Genomic DNA, 27769 nt, shown 5'->3' with positions numbered 1-27769 from the left:
GGGCACGTGTCGGAACTGGGCACCTGAGCGAGTGTCCAGTCATTCAGAATGGGGAGGGCAAGGTTCAGCGGCTAGAACTTTCCTGATGGGCCAAGCGCCAAAGAACCAAGAGCTGAGCTGAGAGCCCAGTCCGCACTGAGACCGGGCCTTCTGAGGGACTGGGGTCCAGTTCTTCCCTCTGTTTCTCTTCCCCGCAAGGGCTTTGCTGGGTGTGAAATGGGTGAAATCCCTCCCAAAGTTTTATTACCCAGTTATCAGACTGAGCAGCCTGCTTAGCGCCAGACAGAGGGTTCTCCTGGGGTGCCTTTTTGGGAGGCAAGGCTGGGGTCACCAATAAAGTGACGGGCGTGGACAGGGCTTTGTCGTGTAAAAAAATACAGGACTGCTGCCCAAGTGCACGTCCCAGGCTGCTACATTGCTTTCCACCAGGGCTTTGTTTTCCTTAGGCCCTCTTCACACACACAGCTAATCTCTCCCTTGCTACCTAACAGCCTCACACACAGTCTGAGATCGATCTTGTTACCTAACAGAACGAACTGATACAATGGAACTACGATACATTTGGCAAACTTCAGCGACGGAAAAAAAATCTAGAGCCAAGGTGGCGTTGTAGTTTACCAGGTAAGGCTGTAGCCAGCAACGCTATGAAATGGTTGCTCCTCTTCCAATCCAGCTCTCTGCTGTGGCCTGGGAAAGCAGTAGAAGATGGCCCCGGTCCTTGGGCCCCTGCACCTGTGTGGGACACCCTGAAGAAGCTCCTGACTTTGGATCGGCGCAGCTCTGGCAGTTGCGGGCAACTGGTGAACCAGTGGATGGAAGACCTCTTTCTCTTTCAAATAAATCTTTTTAAAATTTATTTATTTGAAAGATAGGGTTAGACAGTGAGAGAAAGAGACAGAGAGAAGGTCTCCCCAAATGGCCGCTACGGCTGGCGCTGCGCCGATCCGAAGCCAGGAGCCAGGTGCCTCTCCTGGTCTCCCATGCGGGTGCAGGCACCCAAGCACTTGGGCCATCCTCCACTGCACTCCCGGCCACAGCAGAGAGCTGGAGAGAAGAGGAGCAACCGGGACTAGAACCCAGCGCCCGTATGGGATGCCGGCGCCGCAGGCGGAGGATTAACCAAGTGAGCCACAGCGCCGGCCCCAAAATAAATAAATCTTAAAAAAAAAATATATTGCAGCTCAGTTTCTCCAGGGCCTGTGGGTACCAGCAGCGCTGTGTTGTCGGGAACCGACCACGCATCTGCCTGCTTCACTGGAGGTATGTTCTGGCTAGCGCACTAGCATCGAATCACGAATGCAGTGTTTCTGAAGCTGCCAGGGTCTCCAAGAGCCCCCACGTTGGGCCACTATCGCGGGAACTCACGAGGCGTCCCAACAGCCTCGTCAAAGGTGTGTTTGCGCAGGCGCGCGTGGACGTGGTCGTGCGCGAGGGGCGGAGCTTCAGGAGGGCGGGCAATCTACGAAGCTCCCGGAGATGGCGGGCCGTGGCGCAGCGCCCTGAGGGTGGGGTTGAGGGCGGGGCAGCGGCAGCCATGCAGGCTGCGGACGCAGGCGCAGGCGGCGTGGCGGGCGGCGCTCACACCCAGCGTGGACGGCGTGGCCGCGACTTTCCCGATGGTACCGACACAGAAGCAGCTGCAGCCCGTGGAACTCGAGAAGTCGCGCAGGCACCGCACGCTGCCGTTCCGGGCGGAGACGCCGCGACAGCAGCCGCAAGCCCGGGAATGCGACCACACTCCTTGTATCCTGCGGGAGGGGCACAGTGGGGGAGGGGGTGGAGGCTGCCCGTGGTGGGGGCAGGGTAGCCTGGAACACAAGGAGGGAAGGGCGAGTGGGAGGACCGGTAGCACTGAAAGAAGAGCAGGGTAATCGGAGCCGGCCCGGATGGCTGTGGGATTAAAGCGTTAGCCAGTGGGGGGCGCCCGAGAGAGGTCAAGGAAGCCGTCAGAAGAGCCAGGGAAACAGACTCGGGCAAAGTCGCTTCCGATGGTGCCTTTACCAAACCTCCACCAGTACCCTCAGTGTGCCTTTTCCCACCCGTCTGGAGGCAGAAATCGCCTGTGAGTCCCTGGCTCCAGATGCTGAGCCTCACCCAGAAGCGATTGGAAAGGACCTCGCAGTGACCGGCACCGTCCTGGCGGTGTAAATGCTTCCGGGGGCCGGGGGTGGGGTGGCAGGAGTGGGGGAGCGGGAGGCGGTGAGGGGAAGGCAACAGGGGATGTGGCCATTCTCCACTGAGAGGTAGGCTGGGAGGCCTGGAGGCACTCCAGGGGAAGTCTAAGGAGCAGCTCTGGGACGCTGCCCGAGAGGCCCTGTAATACCGGGGCTTCCAGGATCTGCTGCACTGGATGCCTGAGGAGTAGAGCAAGGGATGTGGGCAGCTACTGTCCCCGACTTGATTTTCTTGTTCCTTCCCTTTTAGCCGCTGGACAGCTAAAGATCCTCGCCTCCTCCGAGTTTCCATCATCAGCTTTCTTGAGCAGCTTTCCCTGGTGGTGCGCACCCTGCAGCGCTTCGGGCCTCCCGTTGCCCGCTAAGACTGGACTGGGTAAAGGGGCCCAGTTGTTACCTTGCTCGCCTCCTAGAAAATGTGTCTCCCTAGGGCGATCATGCCCGAAGCAGGATGGGGCCTAATGGCTTGCCTGCATTGGGTTCTGGGTGCTCAAGATCTGTTTGTTTTCACCAGTGCTTAAATGTTTGCTACCACAGAAAATAAAACTGACCTCTTCCCAGTTTCATATCCTTTTCACATACAAATATCCTTGCCATTGTCCTGGAGTTGCAGTGGAAGAAACGAGATTCACATGTTTAAGAAATGCAAGTTGGGGGCCGGCGCCGCGGCTCACTAGGCTAATCCTCAGCCTTGCGGCGCCGGCACACCGGGTTCTAGTCCCGGTTGGGGCGCCGGATTCTGTCCCGGTTGCCCCTCTTCCAGGCCAGCTCTCTGCTGTGGCCAGGGAGTGCAGTGGAGGATGGCCCAAGTACTTGGACCCTGCACCCCATGGGAGACCAGGAGAAGCACCTGGCTCCTGGCTCCTGCCATCGGATCAGCATGGTGCACCGGCCGTGGCGGCCATTGGAGGGTGAACCAACGGCAAAGGAAGACCTTTCTCTCTGTTTCTCTCTCTCACTGTCCACTCTGCCTGTCAAAAAATAAAAATAAATAAATAAATAAAAAAATGCAAGTTGGGGCTGGTGTTGAGGGACAGTGGGTTAAGCTGCCACCTACGTTGCTGGCATCCCGTATAAGTACCAGTTTGAGTCCCAGCTGCTCTACTTCCCATCCACCTTCCTGCCAATGCCCCTGGAAAAGCAGCATAACATGGCCCAAATCCTTGGGCCCCTACCACCCATGTGTGAAACCCAGATAGAGTTCCAGGTTCCTGGCTTCAGTCTGGTCCATTTGTGTGGCGAACCATCACACCTTTCTCTGTGTCACTTGTTCAAATAAATAAATCTTAAAGGTAAAATTTAATTGTAGACAATTTAAGAAATAGAACAGGAAAATAAACAATTGGCCTTACCATTCAGCATTTGCTGTCAATGTTTTTGAATATTTCCTTCCTTTTAGACCTGTACTTATATAGCAAATATGCAGTGGTAATATATATAAAGTTTTACAAGTTTAGCACTAAGCTTTTCCTGATATCTTTAAAAGTCAGCATGAGGGGCCAGTGCTGTGGCGTAGTGGGTGAAGCCACCCGCCTGCAATGCCAGCATCCCATATGGGCACTGGTTCAAGTCCTACTTGCTCCACTTGCGATCCAGCTCGTTACTAATATACTGGGAGAGCAGTGGAAGATGACCCAAGTCCTTGGGCCCCTGCACCCATGTGGGAGACCTGGAAGAAGCTCCTGGCTCCTGGCTTTGGTCTGACCCAGCCCTGTCTGTTGTGGCCAGTGTGGGAGTGAACCATCGGATGGAAGATTCTGACTCCCCCCCTGCCCCGTAACTCTTTTTTATTTAAAGATTTATTTATTTGAGAGGCAGAATTACAGAGAGAGACAGAAAGGTCTTCCATCTGCTGGTTCTGTCCCCAAACAGCTGCAACAGTGAAACTGGGCCGATCAGGAGCCCAAGTACTTGGGCTATCTTGCACTGCTTCCCCAGATCACAGCAGAGAGCTGGATCGGAAGTGGAGCAGCCAGGACTCGAACCAGCACCCATATGGGATGCCAGTGCCACAGGTAGAGACTTAACCCGCTATACTATAGCACCGACCCCTGTAACTCACTCAAATAAATCAATCTTTTTAAAAAATAAAGTCTACATGAATGTTTACTCTTTCTTAGAATTCTTCAGAAACATTAATTTATCGATACATAAAAGGTGTTACAGGAATAGGCATTTGACCCAGCAGTTGATATGTCTGCATCCCCTATCAGAGTACCTGGATGCAAGTCCTTGGCTCCACTTCTGAGTTCAGCTTCTGTTGGGAGCAACCCGGACTGGACTGAGTTACTGGAATTAAGACTTATTCTATGCATCTGCTCTCCCACAATATGGCGCTGGGAGAGGAGGCAACAGCTTCTACCCAGCTGCCTCTCACCAACTTGACAAGCTGCAGGACCTGCTCCTGATTGGAGGAGAGCAGCATACTCGGTGTGTGGGCAGCCGAGTTAGGATTGGCGGAGGAGGACTATAAAGGAGGAGAGAGACGGCATGCACCAGGAACATCTAAGGGGAACACCTGTGCAGCCCCCGAGAGAGCCGGCCGGCGGTGTGCCGCTCCCCCGCGGAAGTGGGGAATGTGGCAGGGGGAACCGCCCTTCCACGGAGGTGGAAGGACCAGCAGCCAACCCGGGAAGGACCAGCAGCAAACCCGGGGAGGGCCGAGCAGACAGAAGAACAGCGCAGGGTCCTGTGTCGTTCCTCCACGAAGACGGGGAGCGACATAATGGTGCCGTGACTTGGATATGAAGCCTAGGCAGGGTTCAGTGTTGCTCCTCCACGAAGACGGGGAGCGACAAGCTTCCTGTTACTGTACACCCTGGGGAGCAGCAGCTGATGGCTCAAGCTGGAGTCCCTGCCACCTGTGTGGGAGACAGATTAGGTTCCTGGCTCCTGGCTTTGCCCTGGCCCAGCCTCAGTTGTTGCCAGCCTTTGGAAGGTGAACCAAGAGATAGAAGATTTTTCTCTCTTTCCCCTTGAGGGGGAAAATATATAAATACATATATATATATATGTATATATAAATACAATTTTTTGAGGAACATGTCTTAAGTTGCACATTTCAGTTGCCAACTTTTTTCCCTGCTGTGTTGATTCAGTAGAATTTTTGTCTGTCTTTGCATGTGTGATTGTTTTCTTAACGTAGATTCCAAGAGATAGAAATGAGTTAAATGCAGTAGAACCCCTTTATCAATGAGTTGTATGTTTCCCACAGTGAATTCCTGAAAGCATGGATAGTACCAAGCCTAAGCCATGGTTTAGATGTAGTTTGTCCCTCAAAGGTCCCCTGTGGGTGATGCCAAGAGGGGGTGGATCCTTGAACAGGTGGGGCCCAATGGGAGTAGAGTAAGTTGGAGAGATTAGTGCTGGAGAGGGCAGATTGTTATATGAACCTGGCACCTCTCTCCCATGGTGTACCTTAGCAGGAGACCAGTCTTGAACTTGCAGCCTCTAAGACTGAAGAAAATAAACGTATTTCCTTTATAAAAGTACCTAGGCTCAGGTATTTTGTTATGGCAACACAAAACTAACTAATACACCCCTACATGTACTATGTTTTTTTCCTATATATATAAATACAAATTTAATACCTTGTCCATGTTTTTTTAAACATTTATTTGAAAGAGAGACAGACCTCCCATGCATTGGTTCACTCCCCAAATGCCTGCAACAGTCAGGGCCGGGTCAGGCCAAAACCAGGAGCCGAGGGCTGGCTCTGTGGCATTAAAAAAAAAAAAAGAAAAGAAAAGAAAAAGCCAGGGCCAGTGCTGTGGCGGAGTGGGTAAAGCCGCAGCCAGCAGTGCCGGCATCTCATGTGGATGCTGGCTTGAGTCCTGGCTGCTCCACTTCCAATCCAGCTCCCTGCCTATGGCCAAGGAAAGCAGTAGATGGCCCAAGTCCTTGGATCAGCACAGCTCTGGCTGTTGCAGCCATCTGGGGAGTGAACCAGCAGGTGGAAGACCTCTCTTCTGCCTCTGCCTATCTATAACTCTGCCTTTCAAATAAATAAGTAAATAAATCTTAAAAGCTAGGAACTGTGTCTGGGTCTCCCACAAAGATGGCAGGAACCCAAGCACGTGGGTCATTTTCTGCTGCCTGCTGATGCTTCGGAGCAGGGAGCTGGATAAGAAGCAGGGACCAGCATAGCCATCAGTGTAGCAGGTTAAGCTAATGCTTGGGACACCTCATCCCTTATGAAAGTGCCAGTTTGAATCCCAGCTACTCTGCTTCCAATCCAGATTCCGTCTAATGCATTCTGGGAGGTAGCAGATAATGGCTCAAGTGCTTGGGTCCTTGCCACCCACATGGGAGACCTGGTGGAATTCCTACCTCTTGTCCTCAGCCAGGGCCAGCCTGGCTATTGCATTTAGGGAGTGAACCAGTGCATAGGAGATGTGTTGGGGACTGGCGCTGTGTTGTAGCAGCTAAAGCACCGCCTGTGATGCCGGCATCCCATATGGGTGCTGGTTTAAGTCCCGGTTGCCCCGCTTCCAATCCAGCTCTCTGCAAATTTGCTTGGGCCCCCGCATCCCCATGGAAGACCCAGAAGCATCTCCTGGTTCTTGGCCTCAGATTGGCCCAGCTTTGGCCATTGCAGCCATCTGGGGAGTAATTTAAGATTGATTATTTGAAAGAATTTACAGAGAGGGAGATCTTCCATCCACTGGTTCACTCCCCAGATGGCCGCAACAGCCAGAGCTGGGCTGGTCCAAAGCCAGGAGCTTCTGTGTCTCCCATGTGGGTGGCAGGGGCTGAAACACTTGGGCCATCTTCTGCCGCTTTCCCAAGGACATGGGCAGAGCCCGATCAGAAGTGGAGCAGCGGAGTCTCAAAGTGGCACCCCTAGGTGCTGCTGGCGTTGCAGGCGGCAGCTTTACCCACTACACCACAACATCAGCTCCTATTTTATTTTTAAATATTTTAAAGATATTTGTTTGAAAGGCAGAGTTACACAGAGAGAGAGGGAGAGACAGAGGTCTTCCATCTGCTGGTTCACTGCCCAAACAGCCACAGTGACCAAGGCTGGGCCAGGCTGAAACCAGGAGTAAGGAACTTCCCTACTTTCCTGGGCGCATTAGCAGGGTGCTGTGTTGGAAGCAGAGCGGCTGGGAGTCCAAGTGGCACCCATTTGGGATGGCAGCGTCGCAGGCAGTGCCTTAACCCACTCTGCCACAGCGCTGGCCCCGTGCTACTTAAGTCAATGCTATGTCTGTTTCCTGCCAAAATGAAAAATCGCAGTTTGCCTGCTCTTTTGTGGCCGTGGTCGCATGTTCTCCACAGGTGAGCATGACGCTGTCTCCGTGTACCGGCAGTTGGGCCTCTTTGCAGCCTGGCTGACTTTCAGTGCTCTGTGCCCCCATCAAGGGTGGGGTTTCCCGGCTTCTTTGTGTGCCTGCTGGTTTTGGAGCGCCTGTCAGGCTTCAGGCTTTTTTCCTTGCGTGCTGGGGATGTCTGGACTCCCAGGTGCATCTGTGAGCTGTTGAGCGGCAGGGAAATGGTGTGGGCCTTTTGAGTTTGGCTTGGAAGATGAGCAGCGTGGGGGCTGGAGCTGCTGCGGCTAGACCCTTCCGAGTGCTCTGCTTGATGAAAGCTGTGTGCTGGGCAGACTTCCTTTTCCTCGCGTGGGCCAGGCTGTTTCCTGGTGGGCTCATCCTCATCAGGGGTCTGCTGAGTGCTTGCGTGGGACCCGCCGGGGATGTCCAGGCTTCAGTGTCTGTAGCGCTCTGCTCTCTGCCCTGTAGAAACTGACCCAGCGCCTCCCTCCTACACTGCAGGTGTCAGCTGCCAGCTCCAGCAAGCAGCTCACTCTGCCACTCTCACTGCCTGAATACACGGGAACTCTCTTCTACAACTCTGCTCTGCTAACCCTCTCATTCTCCCATTCTGCTCTTAACAGATCCTATTCATTTCCCAGGGATAATTTGGCCCCCTGAGGTGAAAACGTGGCCTGGCTTTTCCTGTTCGCGTGATTTCTGTAATCGCACGTGGACAGCATTTTACCCCACCTGCCTGTCGTCTGTCGGGCTGGTTCTGTGCACAGTCATCCTTGCACTTGGCCTTTGTCCGGGCCTGCAGCCCCGCCTGTGCGTCACACACCTTTCTCCGTGCTGTTTTACGCCCTATTTTTGTTTGATTATACTTGTCTGTGAACGCAGGTGACATCATTCAGATGCCTCGTTTTAGGCAGACAGCTGGTTACTGGTTACCACCCCTAGAATCTGCTTGCCTGCCTCCAGTCCTTCGCAGGTGTCACTCCCTCAGAGAGCCCACGACCTTGCTCTCAGCTGTCGCCCAGATGCCATGCTCCCAACTTGGCCCTGCTGCCACAGGCTGCAGTGTGCGGTTGCCAAGTGTACCAGATGCAGACTTCACCAGAGCAGTAAGGCGTTGCCCCATGTAAGGTGACAGGTGCTCCTGGAACTGCTTGGTGGGATCTCCCGCGTGGCGCATTGGCTGACTGGGGCCAGGGCAGAAGCCGGGTGCTGGGGGAGCTGGCATCCAGGCAGGAGACAGCAACGCCTGCATTGTGAGTGAGGCAGCACAGGGTGGCAGGGGGCAGACTCTTGAGGACACGTCACAGGCAGAGCCGCCAGTGTTTGCTGATGGTCCAGGCACGCTCCTGCCCTTGCTCACGTTTTTTTTTTTTTTTTTTTTTTTTTTAATATTTATTTATTTATTTATTTGAAAGGCAGTTATACAGAGATAGATCTGTGCACTGGTTAACTCCCCAGATGGCCAAGGCTGGGCAGGTCCAAAGCCAAGAGTGCAACTCCATTCGAGTCTCCCACGTGGGCGCGGGGGCCCCAGCTACAGAGAGGGAGACAGAGAGGTCTTCCATCTGCTGGTTCACTCCCCAAATGGCTGCTACGGCCAGGGCTGTGCCAATCCAAAGCCAGAAGCCAGGAGCTTCTTCCAGGTCTCCCACATGGGAGCAGGGGCCAAGGACCTGGGCCATCTTCCACTGCCTTCCCAGGCCATAGCAGAGAGCTGGACTGGAAGAGGAGCAGCCGGGACTCGAACTGGCGACCACATAGGATGCCAGCGCCACAGGTGGCTCAGCCCACTACATTGCTCACATTCTCAGCAAGCAAGAACTCCACCCACATGCCCCAAAGACAAAGCCACACATGAACTCTGTTTTCCCACCATTTAATTAGGAAAGAACATTATGTGAACAAAGAAAAACTCATGCAACAAAAGAGGGGAGAACTGGGGACCACAGAGAGGGCCGGGTTGCTCAGAGGAGGCAGAAGACACACAGCAGTAAGGCACTGCCGCCTCAGCCCCTCGGGGCGGGCACGGCCAGGGCAGTGGGGCTGAGAGGTGCAGGGCGAATGCAGACAACACTGAGGACATTTGGCAGTAGGGCCAGGAAGAGGACGGGTCTGGAGCCCCGGGCCCGGGCCAGGCCCCAGCACAAGGCTGGTTACAGCCGTGCTGGTGCTCAGAGGGAACAGGGCCCCGGGAGAGGGAAAGGTCTGGCCCCCGAGACGCTGGGACGGCCACGCTGCGGCCCAGGGTGGCACAGCCAGAGTCGGAGGGCAGCTTCAGATCCGTCAGCACTGAGGCCCTGCTTGGGACAGGGTGAGGTGCTGGACCCTGGGCCGAGGCTAGCACTGTCACAAAGGAGCCAGCACAACTCCAGGGCAGAAGGTAAGTGAGGTTGGCAACATCCCATGGGGGCACATTCATACAGAGGGAGACAGTGAGGGCGAATTCAATGCAATAAATAGGCGGTTGGGGTATAAATAGCAAGGGGGAGGGGCTGGCCCAAGACCTCGGGTGCAAGGGCTGGAGGGTGGGGGTATTGCTGCTGCTGGATGGGGGCGCTGGTCCTGTCACCCCGTCCTCCCGCAGGGCCCAAAGCAAGGCACTAACGAAGGGGGCCCAGCTGTGCCGGGGGCACCTTGCCCCGGCGCCCGCCCCCAGAACACCTGACACGGGGCGCAGCCCAGGACCCGCGCTGGGAGCAGCCACTCCGCGTGCCAGAGGACAGCCCCAGAGGGACAAGCCCCTCGCCGCCAGGTCTGCAGCTCTTAGCTGTCACTGGACACGAGGCTGATGATGTGCTCCAGCTTGTGGCGCAGCCTGTGCTTCCGACAGGACGCGTCTCGGTCCAGAGCGGTGAGGATCTGGGGGGGGGAGGAGAGGTCCCTGGGGCTGGGCTGTCCGGGCTGCCCGGCCCAGCCCACTGCACCCTCACACAGCACGGGGTTCAAGTGTGTTCTCTTCCCTCCGTGAAACCCACTGGCTTTCCTGGATACCAGCCCCCTCCAAGGACAGCTTCCTTCTGTCCACAGCCAGGGCACAGCCCGTTCCAAGCGCGCCCAGGGCTCACTGTCCCCACTGCGCTTTCCCAGTCCCTCCTGACCCACAATGCCCCATGCAGCCTCTCCACGACCTCGTGGCCAGACTCAGGGAGCTGCGCTGTGGCGACGGCATCTTCCTCCGCTGGCAGAGCCCGCCACCCCTCCTCTCGGACCCGTGAGGATCGCAGGATGCCAGGAGGTGCTGTTGGGTTCCCTCCCACCTGTCCCGGCTGCCCCTGCTTCCCTCTGCCCACGGAGCATCCCACGGGCCCAGGGCTCAGCGCTCAGGCCGCCTCTCCCTCAGCACCCACCACGGCCTCCCGTCTTGAGCCCAGCCAGGCTCAGGGCTTTCACGGCCATCTATGGGCTCACAAATGTGTGTCTGTGGCCCCACCCATTCCCCACCCTGCATAGCCCGTGTGCAGCCACCTGCCTGCCACCTCCCATCACGTGGCTGTAGCCTGGAAGGTGGGTGCTACCACCCCAAGTCCAGGTAGTCTGCCGTGATGCCACTTCTTCCACCCGTGCTCATGGGGCTCGAGTTTTCCCCGGGGCTGTCCCACTTCCCAGGGAAGGCCTGCATGCTCTGACGAAACCCTGAGATCTGCCCTGACCCGCCATGGGTCTGTCCCCCCTCCCCGTCCTCTCCCAGTGGCTAAGGTGAAAAACCCCAAAGTCGCCCTGGCTCCTTGCTTCCTCCTCTGGCTCACGGGCAATCCCTCAGCTAAAAATACATCCTGAAGTTCATACTTAATCATAAACCTCATGAGCCCTACCGATGTCCGCCCCCTCCCCTCCTCCCTGGCGCCATGCACCTGCAGTTCCACCTGACACCCCAGCCCAGCAGGAACTGGGACTCTGGCCCCTTAACAGAGTTCCCGGTAGGAACTCTGTACTCCAGCCACTGGCTTCATGCCTGGGTCCCTCAAATGCTAGCCCCAGCACCTGGTCAGGAGATGGGCTCCAGGTCCCCACTGTCCCTTCCATCACCCCCACCAAGCAACGGGGCCTGAAGGGGCAGCACATACCTCCTGGCGATACTTGGTGACATAGAAGTAGAGTTCGCTTAGTGCGCTTAGGACATTGAAGTCACTGGCATGGAGGCGGGATTGCTCCACCAGGTAGGCATCCATGTCCTGGTCACTGATGGACGCCATCTTTGAAATGTCTCGGTAATACCTGTTGGGACCCTGAGTCAGTCCCTCAGGCACACGTCACGAGAGCCAAGTGCCTGCCTTTGTCCCCTCACCCGCGGCTCCGCCTCCTCTCAGGGCCCACCTCTCCACCCAGCTCTTGTAGTTGGGGATGTCCTTGGCGTAGAGCAACTTGTTGGAGGGGGAGTCCTTGCCCAGGCGATGCTCGGACGTGGAGCAGGAGTCCATGAAGGTCTGGGCCACCACCGACAGGCAGGCGTCCGTGATGCTGCTCTTATGAATGTCGAACACGAACTGCGGGTTCTTGATCACGTTCACCCAGAAGCGCAGGGGCAGGCTGCATGGGGGGACACATGTGCGTGGCTCCCAAGATGCTCCTGGGAGCCCCTCCCCTCCCCTCCCTATCTTCTTCCTGTCTGGCTGGCTCACGTCATGCTCAGGAAAACAGTCTGTTCTTTAAGTTTTTGCTGGACTGCAGGCAGTAAGAAATAAGAGTACAGGCCTGTCATACTCTTAGCAGGTGCTGGTCTCCCCTGCAGCTGCCACCGCCACCGCCAGGGCCAAAGCCGCCAGGCACCTCTGCCCTGCGCAGGGCCGCAGCAGGCATGTGGCCACGTCTCAGTGCTGCTGCCCTCATGACCAGCACCTCGCCTGCTCCAGTGTCCGGCAGAGTCTGCCTTCCTGGCCAAGCCACACTGTCTTTTCCTGACGGTCACCCTGCCCCACAAGACCCGGGTCTTGGCTAAGCCACAGCTCCTTCTAGCACAGGGTAGTACCAGTTGCTCTTCCAGGTGTGGCGCACGTCAGGGTCACTGATCTGGCGCTGGTCAGCCTGCTCATCCAGGAAGTCAAACATGTACTTGATGGCCAGGGGCAGGGCTGAGCCCCGGTGGGCCGTGCTGAACACTGTCTCGAAGAGGTCGTCCACGAACTTCTGCAGCGTGCCCTGTGGGAAGACGGCCAAGGCAGCACAGAGAGGCTCGGCAAAGAGCGGGGCTGCCCTGCAAGGGCCAGTGTGTCTGAGGCAGACCTGGCCTTGACCTTAAGCTGGGAATTCCTGCAGCAATGGCCTTCAGAAAGGCCCACTGGCTCCCAAGCACCCAGGGCCAGGGCCAGCCTAAAAGGCATCTACGGAGGCCCAGGTGCTACGGGGACACACACCCTACCTTGGTGGCCAGCAGCCGCGTCAGATAGATCTCCGAGACCATCTTGCTGCCACGGTCCCCTTCCCGGTGGTCAGCGTGGTCATGGTTCTTCACCAGGTGCCACAGCTTGGTGCCCGTCTCCTGGTCAGGTGTGATCATGGGTGCCCGCGAGCGGAGGCTGTCAGGGCTGCTGGCCGTGCGGAGCAAGCTCTCTGGGGCGCAGGAAAGGCTGAGGTCACCAGGGCCACGAGGGGTTGCCCAGCCTCTTCCCCATCCTCTCCCAGGAGCCACCGCCTGCTCTCGCTGCCCACCCTACTTCTAGACCCGGCCCGAGGAGACACCTGCCGAGGGCACGGTGCAGGAGGCTTCCAGAGCTGAGCCACGTACCTACATGGGGGAGCCCCAGGGTGCCTTATGCAGCCTGTGGGGGCACAGGGCCAGCAGAGGCCTCTGCGCTGGGGACACCTACCATAGCGGCTGAGGGAGCGGGTAAAGGTGAAGGAGTTGGCCATGTTGTAAGCAGACACTTGTTTGGGCACCAGTGCTACCAAGGAACCATCTGTCACCTGGAGGCCCCAGAGAGAGAGAGAAGGAACAGTGCAGGAAGCCCAGATTCCCAAGGGCCACCCCCAACCCAGAGTTTTCAGTGTGCATGTGGGTACCACTGGAGGCCCCACGAGAAGGGCCTGGACATGAGGAACAAGGACTGGGACAGCCAGAGCCCCTGGCTTCCGGGTGCTCCTGGGTGAATGGGCGTCTAGCCCCTCACCTGGTAGTGGGCCAGGGAGTTGACCCTCTTCCAGTCACACTCGATCTTGGTAGTGACGTCTTCATCCTGGAGAATGATGCGGGCCATGCGGCCCTGGCGCCACTCTGCAGGCCACAGACAGTCCTTGAGCTCATGCCCGGCACCCCCCCCTCGGCCCCTCGAGACCCTCAGCCCATTCTTCTTTGAGGACCGGGCTCAGGTGGGGAGCAGCACAGACGGCAAGCCGCCCTGGAGGCTGTGGGCAGCAGGGCAGGAGGAGGAGGCCTCACCCAGGTCCATGTCCTCCGCTTTAGGGCGCTGGGAGTACGGGATGCCTTTGTACACGGTGTCCAGCAGCTTGTCTTTGGCCTGGGTAATGCTGTCGCAATTGAGAACCTTCACTGGGACCTGGGCGCTACCCTCGCTCTCCGGGCACACACAGTGCAGCGTCTAGAGGTGGAGGGGCACAGCAGAGTTGGTTCAGGGCGAGCGCCTTCCCCACGGCCATGCCTCTTGGCCCCAGGCTCACCAGCGTCTTGTAGTCGATCTGCTGGCGGATGAGCTTGTCCTCGCTCAAGGAGTAGCGCGCCTCGCCCGTGATGGCGTCGATGGGGCCCTTCTCCATCTGCTGCTTGATGGCGCAGTAGAGCAGGAAGAGCGGCTCCCCGGCACACTCCTGCAGCCAGGTCGGGGGCATGGCTTGCTGCCGCGCCTCGCGGCCGGGTGTCCCCTGACGTCCCCTCCCTTACTGCCCGCCCACCCGCCAAGCGCACCTTCAGAAACTTATGCAGCAGGAACGTGAACCAGTTAGTAAGCATCTTCTCAGCTACCGACTCGGTCCTAGGGCAGGACACGGGTCCTCAGGCCGAGCCTAGAAGAGGCGGGGCTCGGCCGAGGGGTGGGGCCGTGCAGGGCAGAGCCTCACAGGGCTGCAGAGTACGCACCTGCGCAGCAGCAGCTTTGGGTGGTTCTTGCTCTCCAGGTTTTTCTCTATGAGGTCGGCGAGCAGTTGCTTGAGCAGCCCCGTGGCATAATCGAGGCGGCTCTGCAGGGCCACCATGGTGAGTGAGGCCACAGTGCCACGGTCGCGCATCGAGAAGCTGCTCTGGGCCTCCAGTGTATGGATGAAGGTGAGCACGAAGGCGCGGCTGTGCAGCAGCTGCCCAAAGAGGCGCAGGGCCTTCTCGACATTGGGGGGGGTCTGTGGGGAGCAGCGCGGGTCTCAGAAGGTGGGACAGGCCCCGGGGGGAGTGGGCAGTGGGCAGGCCAGGAGGGACTCACATCCAGCTCCTTGAGCACGGGGTGGGCCTCGATGCCGGGGAAGAGCACACGCACAGCATAGGTCCTGTAGTCCAGGAAAGGGATCTGCACCCCGTCCATGTGGTTGGTCAGTTCGTTGATATCAGTCTGCAGCTCTGCAAAAGCTGGGGACAGGCGGAGAGGTGAGCTGAGCAAGACAAAGGAGGCCCCCGGCCCCATGCCCTGCCCTGCGCTCTACTCCCCTCCCCCCAATCCCAGGCACCTTCCTTGCATTCCAGGGCCACACGGGACTCCAGGTTGTCCATCTGCAGCTGTAGCCGCTTGAGTGTGCGGTCTGCATCCTGAGTCTTGCGCTTGTAGGCAACCAGCACTGCGGTGATGGCCAGCAGCAAGAACCCGCCCCCTGCTGCCAGCCCCACCATGGCAGGCAGGGTCAGCGCCCGCTCGGCCGTGATGTGCAGCGTGCCCAGCCAGAACTCCAGGCCGCCCACCAGCACCTGCGGAGACAGGCCTGGGGTGAGCCCTACCCCATGCCCACTTTCAGTTGCCCTGGAGGCTGGCCCATCGCCCACCTACCATGACAGGCTGCCGGCCAGTCTGGCTGGGCGAATCGCACAGCAACTGCGTGTCCGAGACTGTGAGCGCGCACGGCTGGCCTCCAATCAGCACCGTGTAGTTGAGGCGGGAGCTGCCGGCTGCTGCAGGGATCAGGTTCTTGCCCTGGGGGTGGGAGCGCAGCTCAGTCTGGGGCTCCACCTCCCCGCCTCTCCCCTCCCCTGCGGACCTCACTCCACTGGCACCTTCAGCACCACGTGGGAGCCAGGCTTGACATCCAGGACGCCGGAGGGCCCCAGGGGCTCGAAGCTGGGGTCTGGGTAGTAGGTGAAGGATGAGCGGTTGAGGGAGCGGGCTGTCTGCACGTGGTCCAGCAGGAAGCCAAATTCATCAGGGTGCTCGCCTTGGGCCCGCGGCTGGGGCCGCCCAAGGAAGATGCCGGGGGCCTTACACAGCATGGCAGTGTCATTGATCACCTGGCATGTCTGTGGGGACAAGAATGGGCAGCCCAGCACAGGAAGCCATGGGCAGCAGGGTCAGGTGGGGGAGGGCGGCTGGTACTCACATTGGTGGTCTCAATGCCACGGTACTTGGCCCGCACCCGGGGCTCCTGGACTGTGAGCAGGTGAGTGCCACTCACAGTGATGGCGGTGCTCCCACTGGGGACAAGGGAAGGGTCCTCAGGCTCTCTCCCCCACCGCCCCTCCCACCCCTCCCCGACCCTGGAGCGGCCCCTTCCCCCAGAGGTGACTGGCAGGTACTGTGCGTCAGCAGGCTCAAAGGCAGCTCACTTGATGATGCTCCAGGTGGGCTCCAGGCGAGTGACGGTGGGATCCTGGGTGTAGGTGTAGATGACTCCAGGGCTGGAGATGTTGGCACGGTCAATGGCGAGCGTGATGGGGGCCTGGCTGGGGCCCTGAGTGGAGCCGGGGGAGATACACACGATCGCCTCAGCGTCTCTCCTATGTGGGCAAGCGTAGCGCTTGGAGCACGTGGCCCCCTGGGCTGCCCTGGCCCCGCAGCCACCCACCCAGTGCACAGCCTGAGGCTGGGGGGCCCCGAGCCACCTCACAAACTGGCACTCGCCGTCTCTCACGGTCACCGTGACTCTGCTGCCGGCGTTCAGAGAGCTGCCAGAGATGGTGAGGCGTGTGCCCCCCGAAGCCGGGCCCCGACTGGGGCTCACACGGTCAAACGTCGGGGTCTGGGGGAGAAGCAGTCACGAGGGGTGAGAGGGGCCAGCCTGCTGCTGGGGAGAGGGGGCAGGGAGGGCTGGGGGACAGGCCACGCACCACAAAGCTGTAAAGCTGCTCCGATTGGGTGCGGAAGTCAGCAGAACAGTCGCCGACGCACAGCTCAGCAGGCCCTGGCGGCGGGCTGGGCACCAGCGACTCCTCCATCTCACACACAATCCTGGAGGTGAGAGGCGGTCACGGCCAGCCGGTCCCAAGGGACCCGCCGCCCATGTGGCCACACTCACCTCTCGGCACTGACGTACTCGGTGGGGATGGAGTTGCAACGGACACCTGCCACCCGCAGGCCCACCTCCCGGGAGGCCAGGCCCAGGTTCTCGCCCACGATGGTGACCCGGGTGCCTCCTTCCTTGGGCCCCATGAGCGGGTGGATCTGCACAAGAAGATGGCAGGCGAGGGTCAGTTCACGCTCCTGGGTGCCCTGTGGGTGGGCAGGGCCGGGGGCTGACCTGGGCAATGCGGGGGTGGCTGCACCGGGCACCCTTCTGGCTCGGGTGCATCCAGTTGGTCTTGGGAGCCGGGCAGTGGGCTCGCAGTTGGCACCTGTGTTCCGAGATGCACCAGCCACAGTTGAAGCGGGGGTCGGCCTTGAGGCAGAGGCCGCAGCTGGCCCGCTGGGCCCAGCACTTATACAAGAGGGCTGCAGACAGAGGGGACATCGCTGACGGAGGCGGCGAGGTACTGGTGCTGCACGCCTGCCCCGTGAGGCAGACTGCTCAGCCCCCCCGCTGATCCTCATGCTCACCTCGGAAGCTGGGAGGCTTGTCAATGGGGAAATCGCCATCCCAGACCACGGAGAAATCCAGCTCAGTGTCACCATACTCATCACCTTCATAGGAGTACTGTGAAACAGGGCCCCATGACCTCAGCTAGATGAGCAGCCCTCGCCCCGAGATGTGTGCCCATCACCGCATCTCCCAGCCTCAGGCCGCCCCAACAGGCTTGTAGACCAGCGCCCTCCCCTCGCCCGGCCTGCTCGCCACGCCGCGCCAGGGGCGGCACAGGCCTCACCGAGGCGTTCTGGCACTGCACACTGCTGCTGTTGAAGCGCACGGCGGGCACCCGCTGCTGCCGCCCCTGCACCCGCAGCACACACTCGTAGTTCTTCTGGCCTGACTGCGGCTGCGGCAGGTTCTTGGCCCGCAGGGTGAGAGGCTGCATGACGCCGACTGGGATCAGGAGGTCCCCGCTGGGCAGGAGCTCAGGGCAGCCCTGGGTGGGGGGGAGCACCTGTCAGCTGCAAACGAGGAGACCAAATGCCGAAAGGCCAGGGGCCAGCCCGCACAGAGCCCAGCGCCTCACCTCCGGGCTGTGGACCCTGCCCTCCTGGAAGGAGCACTCGTGGGGGTGGCTGGTACACACGTGGCGGTACTTACACCAGTGGCAGGGGTAAGCACTGCCAACGCAGGACATGCACCTGGCGGAAGGTAGAGCCTTCAGCGCTGCCCTCCCCACCCCTCCAAGAACCCACACAACAAGGCCACCTGCACCGCCCACCAGGGGATGTGGGGACACCGGCCCAGGGCTGAGGAAGGCCACCCGGCCAGCTCTGCTGTCTCACAGTCCCCTGTGTCCCATGGGGTAAGTACTCACGACTGCAGGACACTGCAGTTGTAGAAGACAAAGTCAGCCCCGGCAAACCTCACGCCAGTCTCCTTGGAGAGCAGCTGCAGCCGCACGGTGCGTGTGGCCCCTGTGACAAGCCCAGGGAGGCCTTGAAGCAGCCGGCGGCAGGGAGCACCCCTCCACGAGACCCCCTCCCACTCCAAACTCAGCCCACTGACCATGCCCCCTGGTAAGTGCCTGGAGCTCCTGGAGAGAGGGCGAGGCGCAGCGCAGCTCGCCGGAGGGCAGCAGGACAGCTTCACTCTCCGCCACCTCCTCGAAGGCGCAGCTCACGCCCGCGCTGAGGTCTGGCACGTTGCGCATGGCTACAGTCAGCTGGGGGAGGCAGAGGGTTCAGGGCAAGGCGTACCCCCGGCAGAGCTCACGCGGGCCCCGGCACACCTCCATGCCACTTACCTGCACCCCAGCTGATGTCACCGACACGTTGTTGGGCCGCACGCGCACCTGGACGCACTTGCTCAGCTCCTCTGCAAAGCCACGTGGGGCTGAGGCACCCGGACAGGCCCCTTCCCGGCAGCACCTGGTGGGGTCAAGCCAGAGCTGTCCCAGCACTGCCGCAGAGGGAAAGAGCAGGGGATGGCCTGCCCAGCTGACGATGCCAGGCAACAGCGTGCCTCAGCCTCATCCCCTGGGGTCCGAGTGACGTCGCTCGGGGTGGAGGTTCCGCTCATTAGCTGGAGAAAGCAGAGCAGGGCCGGAGAGGGGAGGCTGCCAGGGCGCGGCTGGGGAGAAGTGGGCACGACACATGGGACCGGCTCCTGCCTGGCGGGCCCACTCCTCCTGGATCCCTGCAGCTCCACGGAGCCTGCGCCTGCTGTCCTCACCTGTGCTGCAGCACGCACCAGCCGCAGTGTGGGTCTCCTGAGCCCAGGCAGGCCTCACAGCTCAGGTACTGCTCACAGGTCTCCACCGGGAGCTGGCTCACCTGGGGACAGCCACACGTCAGCACCCGGCGCACGCCCGCCCCCTCACCCACCGCCACCCACCGCGGGCCCACCTGCTTCTCACTCAGGAGGTAGATATGCCGGTGGTCAGGGCTGAAGAGCAGGTCCCGCAGGATGGGGCTGCCGTCCACCACGGGGACCGTCTCATACAGGTGGGCATCCTGGGAGCTGTCGACCCGCACCTGAGCCACAAGAGCAGCCTGAGGCCACTGCAGCTGCCTGCGCCCAGGCCACCCTCCTCCCGAGCTAGGGCCTTCCTAGCCGTGGGCAGAGCTGAAGTCAGGGCCTGGTCAGGCTCAGCACGGGACTGCGGAGGCCAGGGGAAGGAGGGTGCAACGAAACTGCTCCCAGGAGGCGGAGACAGCGTGACTCATGCTGCTTAAAGCCCGGGGCACGGGGGAGCAGGGGTGACAGTGGATGACGGACTATGGGGCTTTTAAGAACAATGAAAATGCCCTGGAATGAGACACTGGTAATGCTTATACAGCACTGACTTTGGCGCTGTCCATGGCTGGGTGGCTGGACTGTAGGGAATGTGAGTGACAGCTTTTGCAAATGAAAGTTCCAGAAGCAGAGCACCCCGAGCACAGCATCTTCCTGCAGAAACCCTCCCCGGGGATCGCACCACATTTGCCAAGACAGCCCTCGCCCTGACGGCTGTCCCTTCAGCACGTGTGAGCTCCCAAGAGCCCATCCCGCCTTCATGGCCGGCCAGCCCCAGCCCCAGAGCGGACAGCTACGGTCCCGTCTCACTGCCCATGGGCAGAAGCACAGTCCCAGTGCCTGTGAGGGAAAGACGGATGTGGCTGAGGCTGGAGGGATGGGATGGAGTTAGCAGGGAGAGCGCCAGAGGCGAGTGGGGCCTGTGGCTGGCAGGCTAAGGAGCAGGGTGGCTGCAGGCCCAGCATGCTGGGCTGTGTCTGCATCTGCTCCCTCATCCTTCCAAATGAGGACCAAGCGACGGCAGTTCAGCCCCAGCCCCTGCTGTCATGGCAGAGGGCCCGTAGGAGGTCGGTATCTAGTCCCGGGCCACAGTGGGGGCTGGCAGCGGCAAGCGGTTGAGGGGCTATCCGAAGAGCAGGGGAGGTGGCCCTTGCCCCATCCTCCATGCCCTGTGCAGGGGGCTCCCAGGCCTTGTCCGCATGCTCTGCCCCTCACCCCTTGTCCCATATCTCAAGAGCCTGGCCCCATTGCCTGTTCTAGTCCCGGCTGCTCCACTTCTGATCCAGCTCTCTGCTGTGGCCTGGGAAACCAGTGGAGGCTGGCCCAAGTCCTTGGGCCCCTGCACCCACGTGGGAGACCCGGAAGAAGCTCCCAGCTCCTGGCTTCGGATCAGCACAGCTCTGGCCGTGGCGGCCATTTGGGGAGTGAACCAGCAGATGGAAGATCTTTCTCTCTGTTTCTCCCTCTTGCTGTCTGTAACTCTACCTCTCAAATTTTAAAAAAATGAATCTTTAAAAGAGACTGGCCCTAGCCCCACACAAGAAGGGATCCCGGACCCACCTTTTTCAGACTGCCGCTGCGTGTGCCAACAAACACCACGGAGTGCTGGTGGTAGGTGTAGGCAGCCACGCTGGCCATGCCGTCGGTGCTGTCGGCCAGCAGGGGCAGCCCCTCGATCACGTGCAGGCCGCCCAGGGGCTGGTTCAGCACCAGCCCACAGAAGTTGCCGTTGATCTGCATGGGCTGGTGAGACAGAGGACAGCGACTATGCCCCACATGCCACCCTGACAGAGGCCGGCGGAGCCCACATTCCACCACGGAGCAAGGTCTGGGACCCACAGGCCTGACAGCTCGCCCCGGGACCCCGTGGGACACTGGCAGCTGAGTGGGGGAGAGCAGGGAGAGGCACAGCCTGGGCCTGGTCGGTGGGGACAGGCTGGGAGGCTGTCACCAACAGGAGCGGCCAAGAGGGAGAGCCGGGGGAGGTGGCAGTCGACAAACAGCGCACCGGGTAGAGACAGACAGGGAGAAGAGGGGAGGGCAGACAGAGCACGGGAGAGCTCCAACAAGGAGGCCAGGGCTCGGGGTGAAGCTGCCAGTCGCGGCACAGCAGGGCCGGGCGCTCACCGTGTTGATGCAGGGCATCTCCTTGTTCAGCAGCCAGGGCAGGGCCAGCGTGCCCTCCCCACGGTAGCACGACTGGATGCGGCGCCGGATGTGGGCGTTGATGTTGCTGAGGGTGAAGAGGCAGAGGATGGTCTGCCGCGGCGGGCTGGCCCGGTTCTTCTGGCCCTGAGAGAAGATGGTGAAGAGCACGTCCTCGTCGGCCGGCACGCCCAGGGCCTGGGCCAGCAGCGGGCCGGGCTTGGCCAGGTGGGCGCTCTGTACCAAGCGGTACTCCACGCCGTGCCAGGAACAGCCGATGGGGAACTCCACGTACGAGTAGAACTCGGAGTCGCCGGCGCACATGCGCACTATCTTGGACGTGAAGAATTTCTCGCCGGCTGTGTCCAGCAGCGTCTGCTGGGTATCCAGCTGCAACGTCAGGAAGTACACGAAGGAGGCACTCACAAAGCCGTAGACGTAGTAGATGTCAAAGGCAGGGTACAAGGACAGCGTGTCTGAGGGAATCTTGATCTGCGAGGAGACAAACTCGTCCTGGTATACCTGGGGACCAAACGGAAGGGACAGCGTGGGGTGACGCCCTGGGCCCACTCCGCTCTCCTCGGGCACTCAGATGGCGCCACCAGCCCAGGCCACAGGGGCATCCGAGGGCAGGGTGACTGGCCTCTGTCCTCCCACCCTCAGCTGCTCTTGCACACGGCAGCGACAGTAAGGGGCCAAGCCTCTGGGAGCAGGGCTCGCCTCCGAGGGGAAGGAAGGAGGGGAGGGGCGGGGCCCGGCGCATGGCAGGGCAGAGATGCCTGGCTCACCCACCAGGCTGAACATGTCGGCGCTGTCCTCGTTGCTGATGAGCTTGCGGGAGCTCAGCGTGGGGAAGTACTCAGACTTGCCGTCAACCGCGGTGCCCACGAACAGCTTGCTGGGCCCCTGGTCCTGCTCCACGATGACGCCAGCCATGGAGTCGGGCTCCTGCGCGCCTGACAGGTAGTGCTCCTTGCGGTGGTGCGGCTCCCCCAGCTTAAAGAGGTCGTCGAGGCGCAGGAACTGGCAGATGCCCTGCCACACGCTGCCGCAGGCCACCAGGCGGCGGGCCGCATAGTCGATGAGCAGCAGCTTGTTCACGTTGTCTGCAGGTGCCAGGCGGTGGGCACACACGCGCATGCTGGGAGGTGGGTAGCAGTGAGCGTTGTCCTCCACGGGCCCGGTGACATGGGCCCGCAGCTCAGTGAGGTTGGAGGCCAGCTTGAAGACTCGGTTCACAGCACCCACGAACACCTCCCCAGTCACTCGGTGCACGGCCAGGTGAGTGAGCGTGGTGTCTGTCACCACAAAGGCACGGAAGGACCTGGTGCTGCCCACAGCCCTGCCCACCGTGAGGAAGAACAGCAGGAGGACGCAGGCAGTGGGCATGGCCGGCAGCTGCACCCGGGACAGGCCTGAGGAGAGAATGGCAATGGAGGCGCAGGGCCCGGGCCCAAGCTGCTAGCCCTCCTCCTGGGGACACGCGGCCCAGGGCTGAGCTCCGTGCCTCAGAGAGCCAGAGCCCCAGATGGTGACAGCGGCTGGGAGAGGAGGGGCCTCCACCAGGGCACATGAGTGAGCAGCAGGCGCAAGCAGGCCTGGGGGCCATCAATCATCCCCCACCCAGGGCTACTGGGCCACACCCAAGGGGGGGCAGCGGAGGCAGACGCATGGGAGCTTCTCCTGGAACTCAGATCCCCAGCACCACCTCCCACAGCTCAGGGTGGCCTGCTGCCCAGAAGAGCAACGATGGGGAAGCCCAGGCCACAGAGATACCCGGCAATCACAACCAGGCGGGAAGGGAGGGGGTGGGGGCTGCACTGGCCCCCAGAAGCCCTGCACAGGGGTCTGGGAAATCAAGACCTCAGGCTGAACCCACAGCCACCACATCTCCCGCTCCCGGCCGCAGCTGCCTCCTGGCCCCGAGGGCCTCAGCTGGCTGTCCAGGAGCCTTCTGTCTGGGCTGCCCGCTGCAACACAAAGCCGAGTGGCGCCTGCCCCCACAGCCATGCGCTGAGACAGACGTAAGTCAAGCTTCGCTCAGGCACAGTCAGGCTGATGCCCAGGCAGTCCTGTGCAGCTCTCCTCCGAGATTCAGAGGTTAGCTGGCGAAGGGAAGGTAGAGGGAGTCCCAGGAGCCTTGTGGAAGGGAGTAACACCCCCCAATAGAATCAAGGCCTTGGAGAGATGGGGTGGGGACCACAGGGACAGTGCAGGGACTGGCACTTCGCCCCCAGGCCACACCCAGCCAGTCCCAGGCTGCAAAGACAGCAAAGCAGTGTCGTGGCAGCCAGCAGGGCAGGCTCAGTGCCGATCTCTCGGCGCCTAAACCCCAAGGGAGACAGAAGGTTCTCAGCTTGGGAGGGTGCAAGGAATCAAACCAAGGGAGCACAAAAGAGAGAAAGGGGGGGAAAATGCATTTGTTAGAACAAGGGGCAGGCCCAGCTTGAAACTGCAAAGTTTCAGCTTGGATTGATCATCTCTGGGGCTCTTTTGTCAGGCCTGCCTCCTGGAGCCGTAATGCAACAGCCGGAGAAGAAAGGAAGGCGAAGGAGGAGGCTGCTTGCACCCTACCCTCACCTCCTCCGCATCCCCACAGCAAGATAAGCCTGACAACAGGCTAGGCTCAGGACAGGAGGGAGAGCTAGAGCCCAAGACAACCCCCTGCAACCCCACCCCCCAACCTAGTTAAGTGCTAACCTCGGGCATCACAGGCACACCCAGCCCCTCTGCTACGGGCCCTGCCAGTGGTGAGCTCCAGATGAGGCCAGCCCCTGCACAGCGATGCCCAGAGAGAGATGCTGCCGGCCAAGCACCCAAAGCTCCCCACCGTGCTCCCGGCCAGGGTTAACCCTCAGCAGACCGTGGGGACCTCAATGGATTGGGGTGCCACAAAGGGTCCTGTTAGACCGAGAGTGGGCTCTTGCTGGCCATCCCTACCTGCGCAGGAAGGCAGAGGGTCAAACAGACCCGCGCCAGAGGGACAAGAACAGGGTCTATCCCCGGCAAGCCCGACCTGAATCCCCGGACTGCCCAAGCCCTGAGACCCCCAGCGGGTTCCCCCTGTACGGGCAGGGGGCACGGAGGCCACTTACCTGTCCCTCCGCCGCCGCTGGCTTCGGGTGGCCGCCCGCTGGCCACGTGGACGCGCCCCTGAGCCCCACACTGGCCCCGCTGGCGCGCCCCCGCTACCTCGCCTCGCGCCCAGCGCCTGGCGCCCTGCGCGCGCCGCCGCCACCGCCCACACACTGGGCCGGCCCGCGCCAGCCGGGGCCTTTTAAGTCCGGACCGTACCACCGCGCTGGGCGGGGGCGCCCGAGTGGCAGCAGGCATGGGCGTTCCTTCCCGGGGCTAAGGGGCCCGGCACGCAGCGCCGGCCCCCAAAAGGCCGCGGGGGATCCCTACCCAAGGACCCGATTCCCTTCGCTTAATTGCCGTGTCCTCGTTACGAGCCTCTCAAGCCCCCCAGCTCCCCGCCCTCTGCCTTGGGCGACCCTGGAACCCGCGCGCGCCCGCGCCACACCCCCCTCGGGCCTGGGGCGCGCGGCCGCCCCGCCCCGTCCAGGCGATCGGAGGTGTGCCTGGGGCCACCTGCTGCCCCTGCGTGGCCTCCTTGTCCTGACCGCCCAGGTGCGTGGCAGCGGAAGCCTCCCTTTCGGTTCCAAGCTCATCCCTTCCCCCAGTTGGCCACCACGACCCGGTATCGCGGGCTTTCATTGCCTTGGTTTCTTTCTCCTCTTCTTTTTAAACAATCTTATGGAGATACAGCTTGGCTATCACATGTCACCCATTGTAAATGTACAATTCAATAGGAGCCATGGGCAACTATGGCCAGTGTCTAATACCAGAACATTTCTGTCATCCCCCAAAGAAACCCGGTACCTGTTAACCTCCACTCGCATTGCCCCTTAACCCAGCTCCTGGCAACCACCCATGTACTTTCTGGCTATGTGCTTCTCAGTTCTGGCCATCTGAAATAAATGCAATCATGCAATGTGTTTGTGTCTTCTTTCACTTAGTATAGGTTCACCCATGTTGTACCCATGTTCATCCATGGATCAAGACTTCATTTCTGGAGCCAGTGCTGTAGCACAGCGAGTTAAAGCCCTGGCCTGCAGCGCCAGCATCCTATATGGGCACCGGCTTTGGATCCAGCTCTCTGCTGTGGTCTGGGAAAGCAGTAGAAGATGGCCCAAGTACTTGGGCCCCTGCACTCACGTGGGAGACCCGGAAGAAGCTCCTGGCTCCTGGCTTCAGATCGGCTCAGCTCTGGCCATTGCAGCCATTTGGGGAGTGAACTAGTGGATGGAATTCTCTCTCTCTCTCTCTCTCTGCCTCTGCCTCTCTGTAGCTCTGCCTTTCAAAAATAAATAAATAAATAAAAATGTTAAAAAAGACTTCATTTCTTTGTTATGCATGGGTTTGGCATGGTGGCACAGTGGGTTAAGCCACCACTTGTGGTGCTTGCGATGCCTGCAATCCACATTGGACCGCCGTTTCCAGTCCCAGCTCTCTGCTACCGATTCAACATTCCTGCTAATTCATCTGGATAGGCAGCAAATGACGGCCCAAGTCCCTGGGACCCTGCCACCCACATGTGAGACCCCAGTGGAGTTCCTGGCTCCTGGCTTTGGCTTGGCCCAGCCCTGGCCATTACAACCATCTGTGGAGTGAACCAGTACATGGAAAATCTCTTTGTGTGCCTTTTGAATAATTAAATAATAAGTCTTTACCAAAAAATTCCATGCATGCATAGACCACATTTTATTTATCCAATGGGCATATATTCTGGTAGTTTACACCTTGTGCCCACCAGTAGTGTATGAGGGTTCTAGTTTCTCCACATACTCTCTAATACTCTTTCAAATAAATAAAAAAGTATTTATTTATTTGAAAGACAGAGTTACAGAGAGAGAGGTCTTCCATCCACTGATTCACTCCCCAGATGGCTGCAATGGCCGGAGCTGTGCCGATCCAAAGCCAGGAGCCAGGAGCCAGGAGCTTCTTCTGGGTCTCCCATGTGGGTGCAGGGGTCCAGGGACTTGGGCCATCTTCTACTGCTTTCCCAGGACATAGCAGAGAGTTGAAGTAGAGCAGCCGGGTCTTGAACTGGTACCCATATGGGATGTAGGCACTGCAGGCGGCAGCTTTACCCACTACATCACAGCACCGACCCCCCCCCCATACTTCTTAATGTTTAGTATTTTTATTATTATTACAATGTTCATACCCCTGGGACAAGGGTTACCTCATTACCTCATTGCAGTTCTGCTTCCCATTTCTTTGTTGACTAATGATGTTGACCACCTTTTCATAGCATTAGCGGCCATTTCTATGTCCTCTTTAGAGAAATGTCTAACTCCTTCGCCTATTTTTCACTGGAATTTTCTGTTGTTGAAATAGAGAAGTCTTACATATTCTGAGTATTCATCCTTTGTTAGGTATGAAGTACTTTACTATATATATGATTTTCTCTCATTTTGTGAATTCCCTTTTCACTTTTTTTTAAAGATTTATTTATTTATTTGAAAGTCAGTTACACAGAGGAGAGGCCGAGAGAGGTCCTCCATCCGCTGGTTCACTCCCCAGATGACTGCAATGGCTGGGTCTGAGCCAGGCTGAAGCCAGGAGCCCAGAACTCCATCCAGGTCTCCCACGTGGGTGCAGGGGCCCAAGTACTTGGACCATCCTCCACTGCTTTCCCAGGTGCATTATCAAGGAGCTGGATCAGAAGTGGAGCAGGCGAGACTTGACCCAGCGCTCTAAAAGATGCTGGCAAATCAGGTGGCAGCTTAACCCACTGCACCACGTCCACAATCCCACCTACTTGTGCTTTTGTTGTCTGATAAATCATTGCTTAATCCCAGAGCACAACAATGTACACATGTCTACACCTAAACTCTTTATGGTATTAAGCCTTAAACGTAGGTCTCTGATCCATTTGGACCTATTTTCTACATATGTGAGGCTGTGGTCCAAGCTTATTCTTTTGCATGTGGATCTCTAGTTGTCCTAGAGAGACTGTTGGTTCTCAGTTAAGCGGTCTGGGCTTTCTCCTGGAAAACCATTGACTTCAGACGTCTGCGTTTGTTTCGGAGTTCTCACTTCTGTCCCAGTGATCTTTACACCACACCACACGGTCTTGATCACTGTAGCTTTACCTCAAGTGTTGAAACTAGGAAGTATGAAGCCAGGAGCTTCTTCTGGGTCTCCCACATGGGTCCAAGTATTTGGGCCATCTTTCACTGCCTTCCCAGGCCATAAGCAGGTGGCTGGAATGGAAGTGGAGCAGCCGGGACTCGAACTGCCACTTCACATGAGATGCCACTGTCACACACAGCACCTTAACCCCCTGCACATCAGTCCCAGCTCATTTGCTATGCAAACTTTTGTGGATGAAACATTAAAACTCTACATTAAAGGTTAGTGCCAGAGATACCATGTGCGCCGCCTCAGCTCAGCACCCGTCCCTGGGATTCCAAGCCTGGGCGGGGACTCAGTAGGGAGGCCGGA

The 27769-nt window shown here is 59.3% G+C and overlaps 2 protein-coding genes across 3 annotated transcripts; one reads left to right on the top strand and one right to left on the bottom strand.

Annotated features, from left to right (window-relative positions):
* Nucleotides 1-1447: 1447 nt before the first annotated feature.
* On the top strand, nucleotides 1448-2740 carry LAGE3 (L antigen family member 3). Its single transcript, XM_002722635.4, has 3 exons — nucleotides 1448-1743; nucleotides 2016-2144; nucleotides 2425-2740. The coding sequence occupies exons 1-3, from the start codon at nucleotides 1535-1537 to the stop codon at nucleotides 2537-2539; spliced, it is 453 nt and encodes a 150-aa protein (XP_002722681.1). The 5' UTR covers nucleotides 1448-1534; the 3' UTR covers nucleotides 2540-2740.
* A 6567-nt stretch (nucleotides 2741-9307) lies between these two features.
* PLXNA3 (plexin A3) lies at nucleotides 9308-24726 on the bottom strand. 2 transcript variants are annotated; one of them, XM_008250284.5, is made up of 33 exons: nucleotides 24352-24726; nucleotides 22049-22671; nucleotides 21239-21778; nucleotides 20672-20854; nucleotides 19222-19350; nucleotides 19049-19149; nucleotides 18621-18744; nucleotides 18383-18539; nucleotides 18192-18291; nucleotides 17901-18015; nucleotides 17610-17810; nucleotides 17344-17440; nucleotides 17048-17238; nucleotides 16826-16971; nucleotides 16638-16758; nucleotides 16413-16549; nucleotides 16137-16307; nucleotides 15911-16004; nucleotides 15591-15830; nucleotides 15367-15510; nucleotides 15053-15287; nucleotides 14812-14954; nucleotides 14475-14731; nucleotides 14304-14370; nucleotides 14060-14206; nucleotides 13821-13980; nucleotides 13552-13655; nucleotides 13252-13348; nucleotides 12804-12994; nucleotides 12414-12583; nucleotides 11762-11974; nucleotides 11512-11662; nucleotides 9308-10306 (listed from the first exon to the last, which is right to left on the bottom strand). In XM_008250284.5, exons 1-33 carry the CDS (start codon nucleotides 24587-24589, stop codon nucleotides 10211-10213), a joined length of 5883 nt encoding a protein of 1960 aa, XP_008248506.2. In that variant the 5' UTR covers nucleotides 24590-24726; the 3' UTR covers nucleotides 9308-10210.
* Between the last annotated feature and the right edge of the window lie 3043 nt (nucleotides 24727-27769).

The sequence above is a fragment of the Oryctolagus cuniculus genome, chromosome X, assembly GCF_051225735.1.
Source record: "Oryctolagus cuniculus isolate XC-2025 breed Fujian yellow rabbit chromosome X, ASM5122573v1, whole genome shotgun sequence".
Lineage (NCBI taxonomy): Eukaryota > Metazoa > Chordata > Mammalia > Lagomorpha > Leporidae > Oryctolagus > Oryctolagus cuniculus.
The sequence above is the reverse complement of the archived record's forward strand: the minus strand, read 5'-3'. Positions and strand labels throughout refer to the sequence as shown.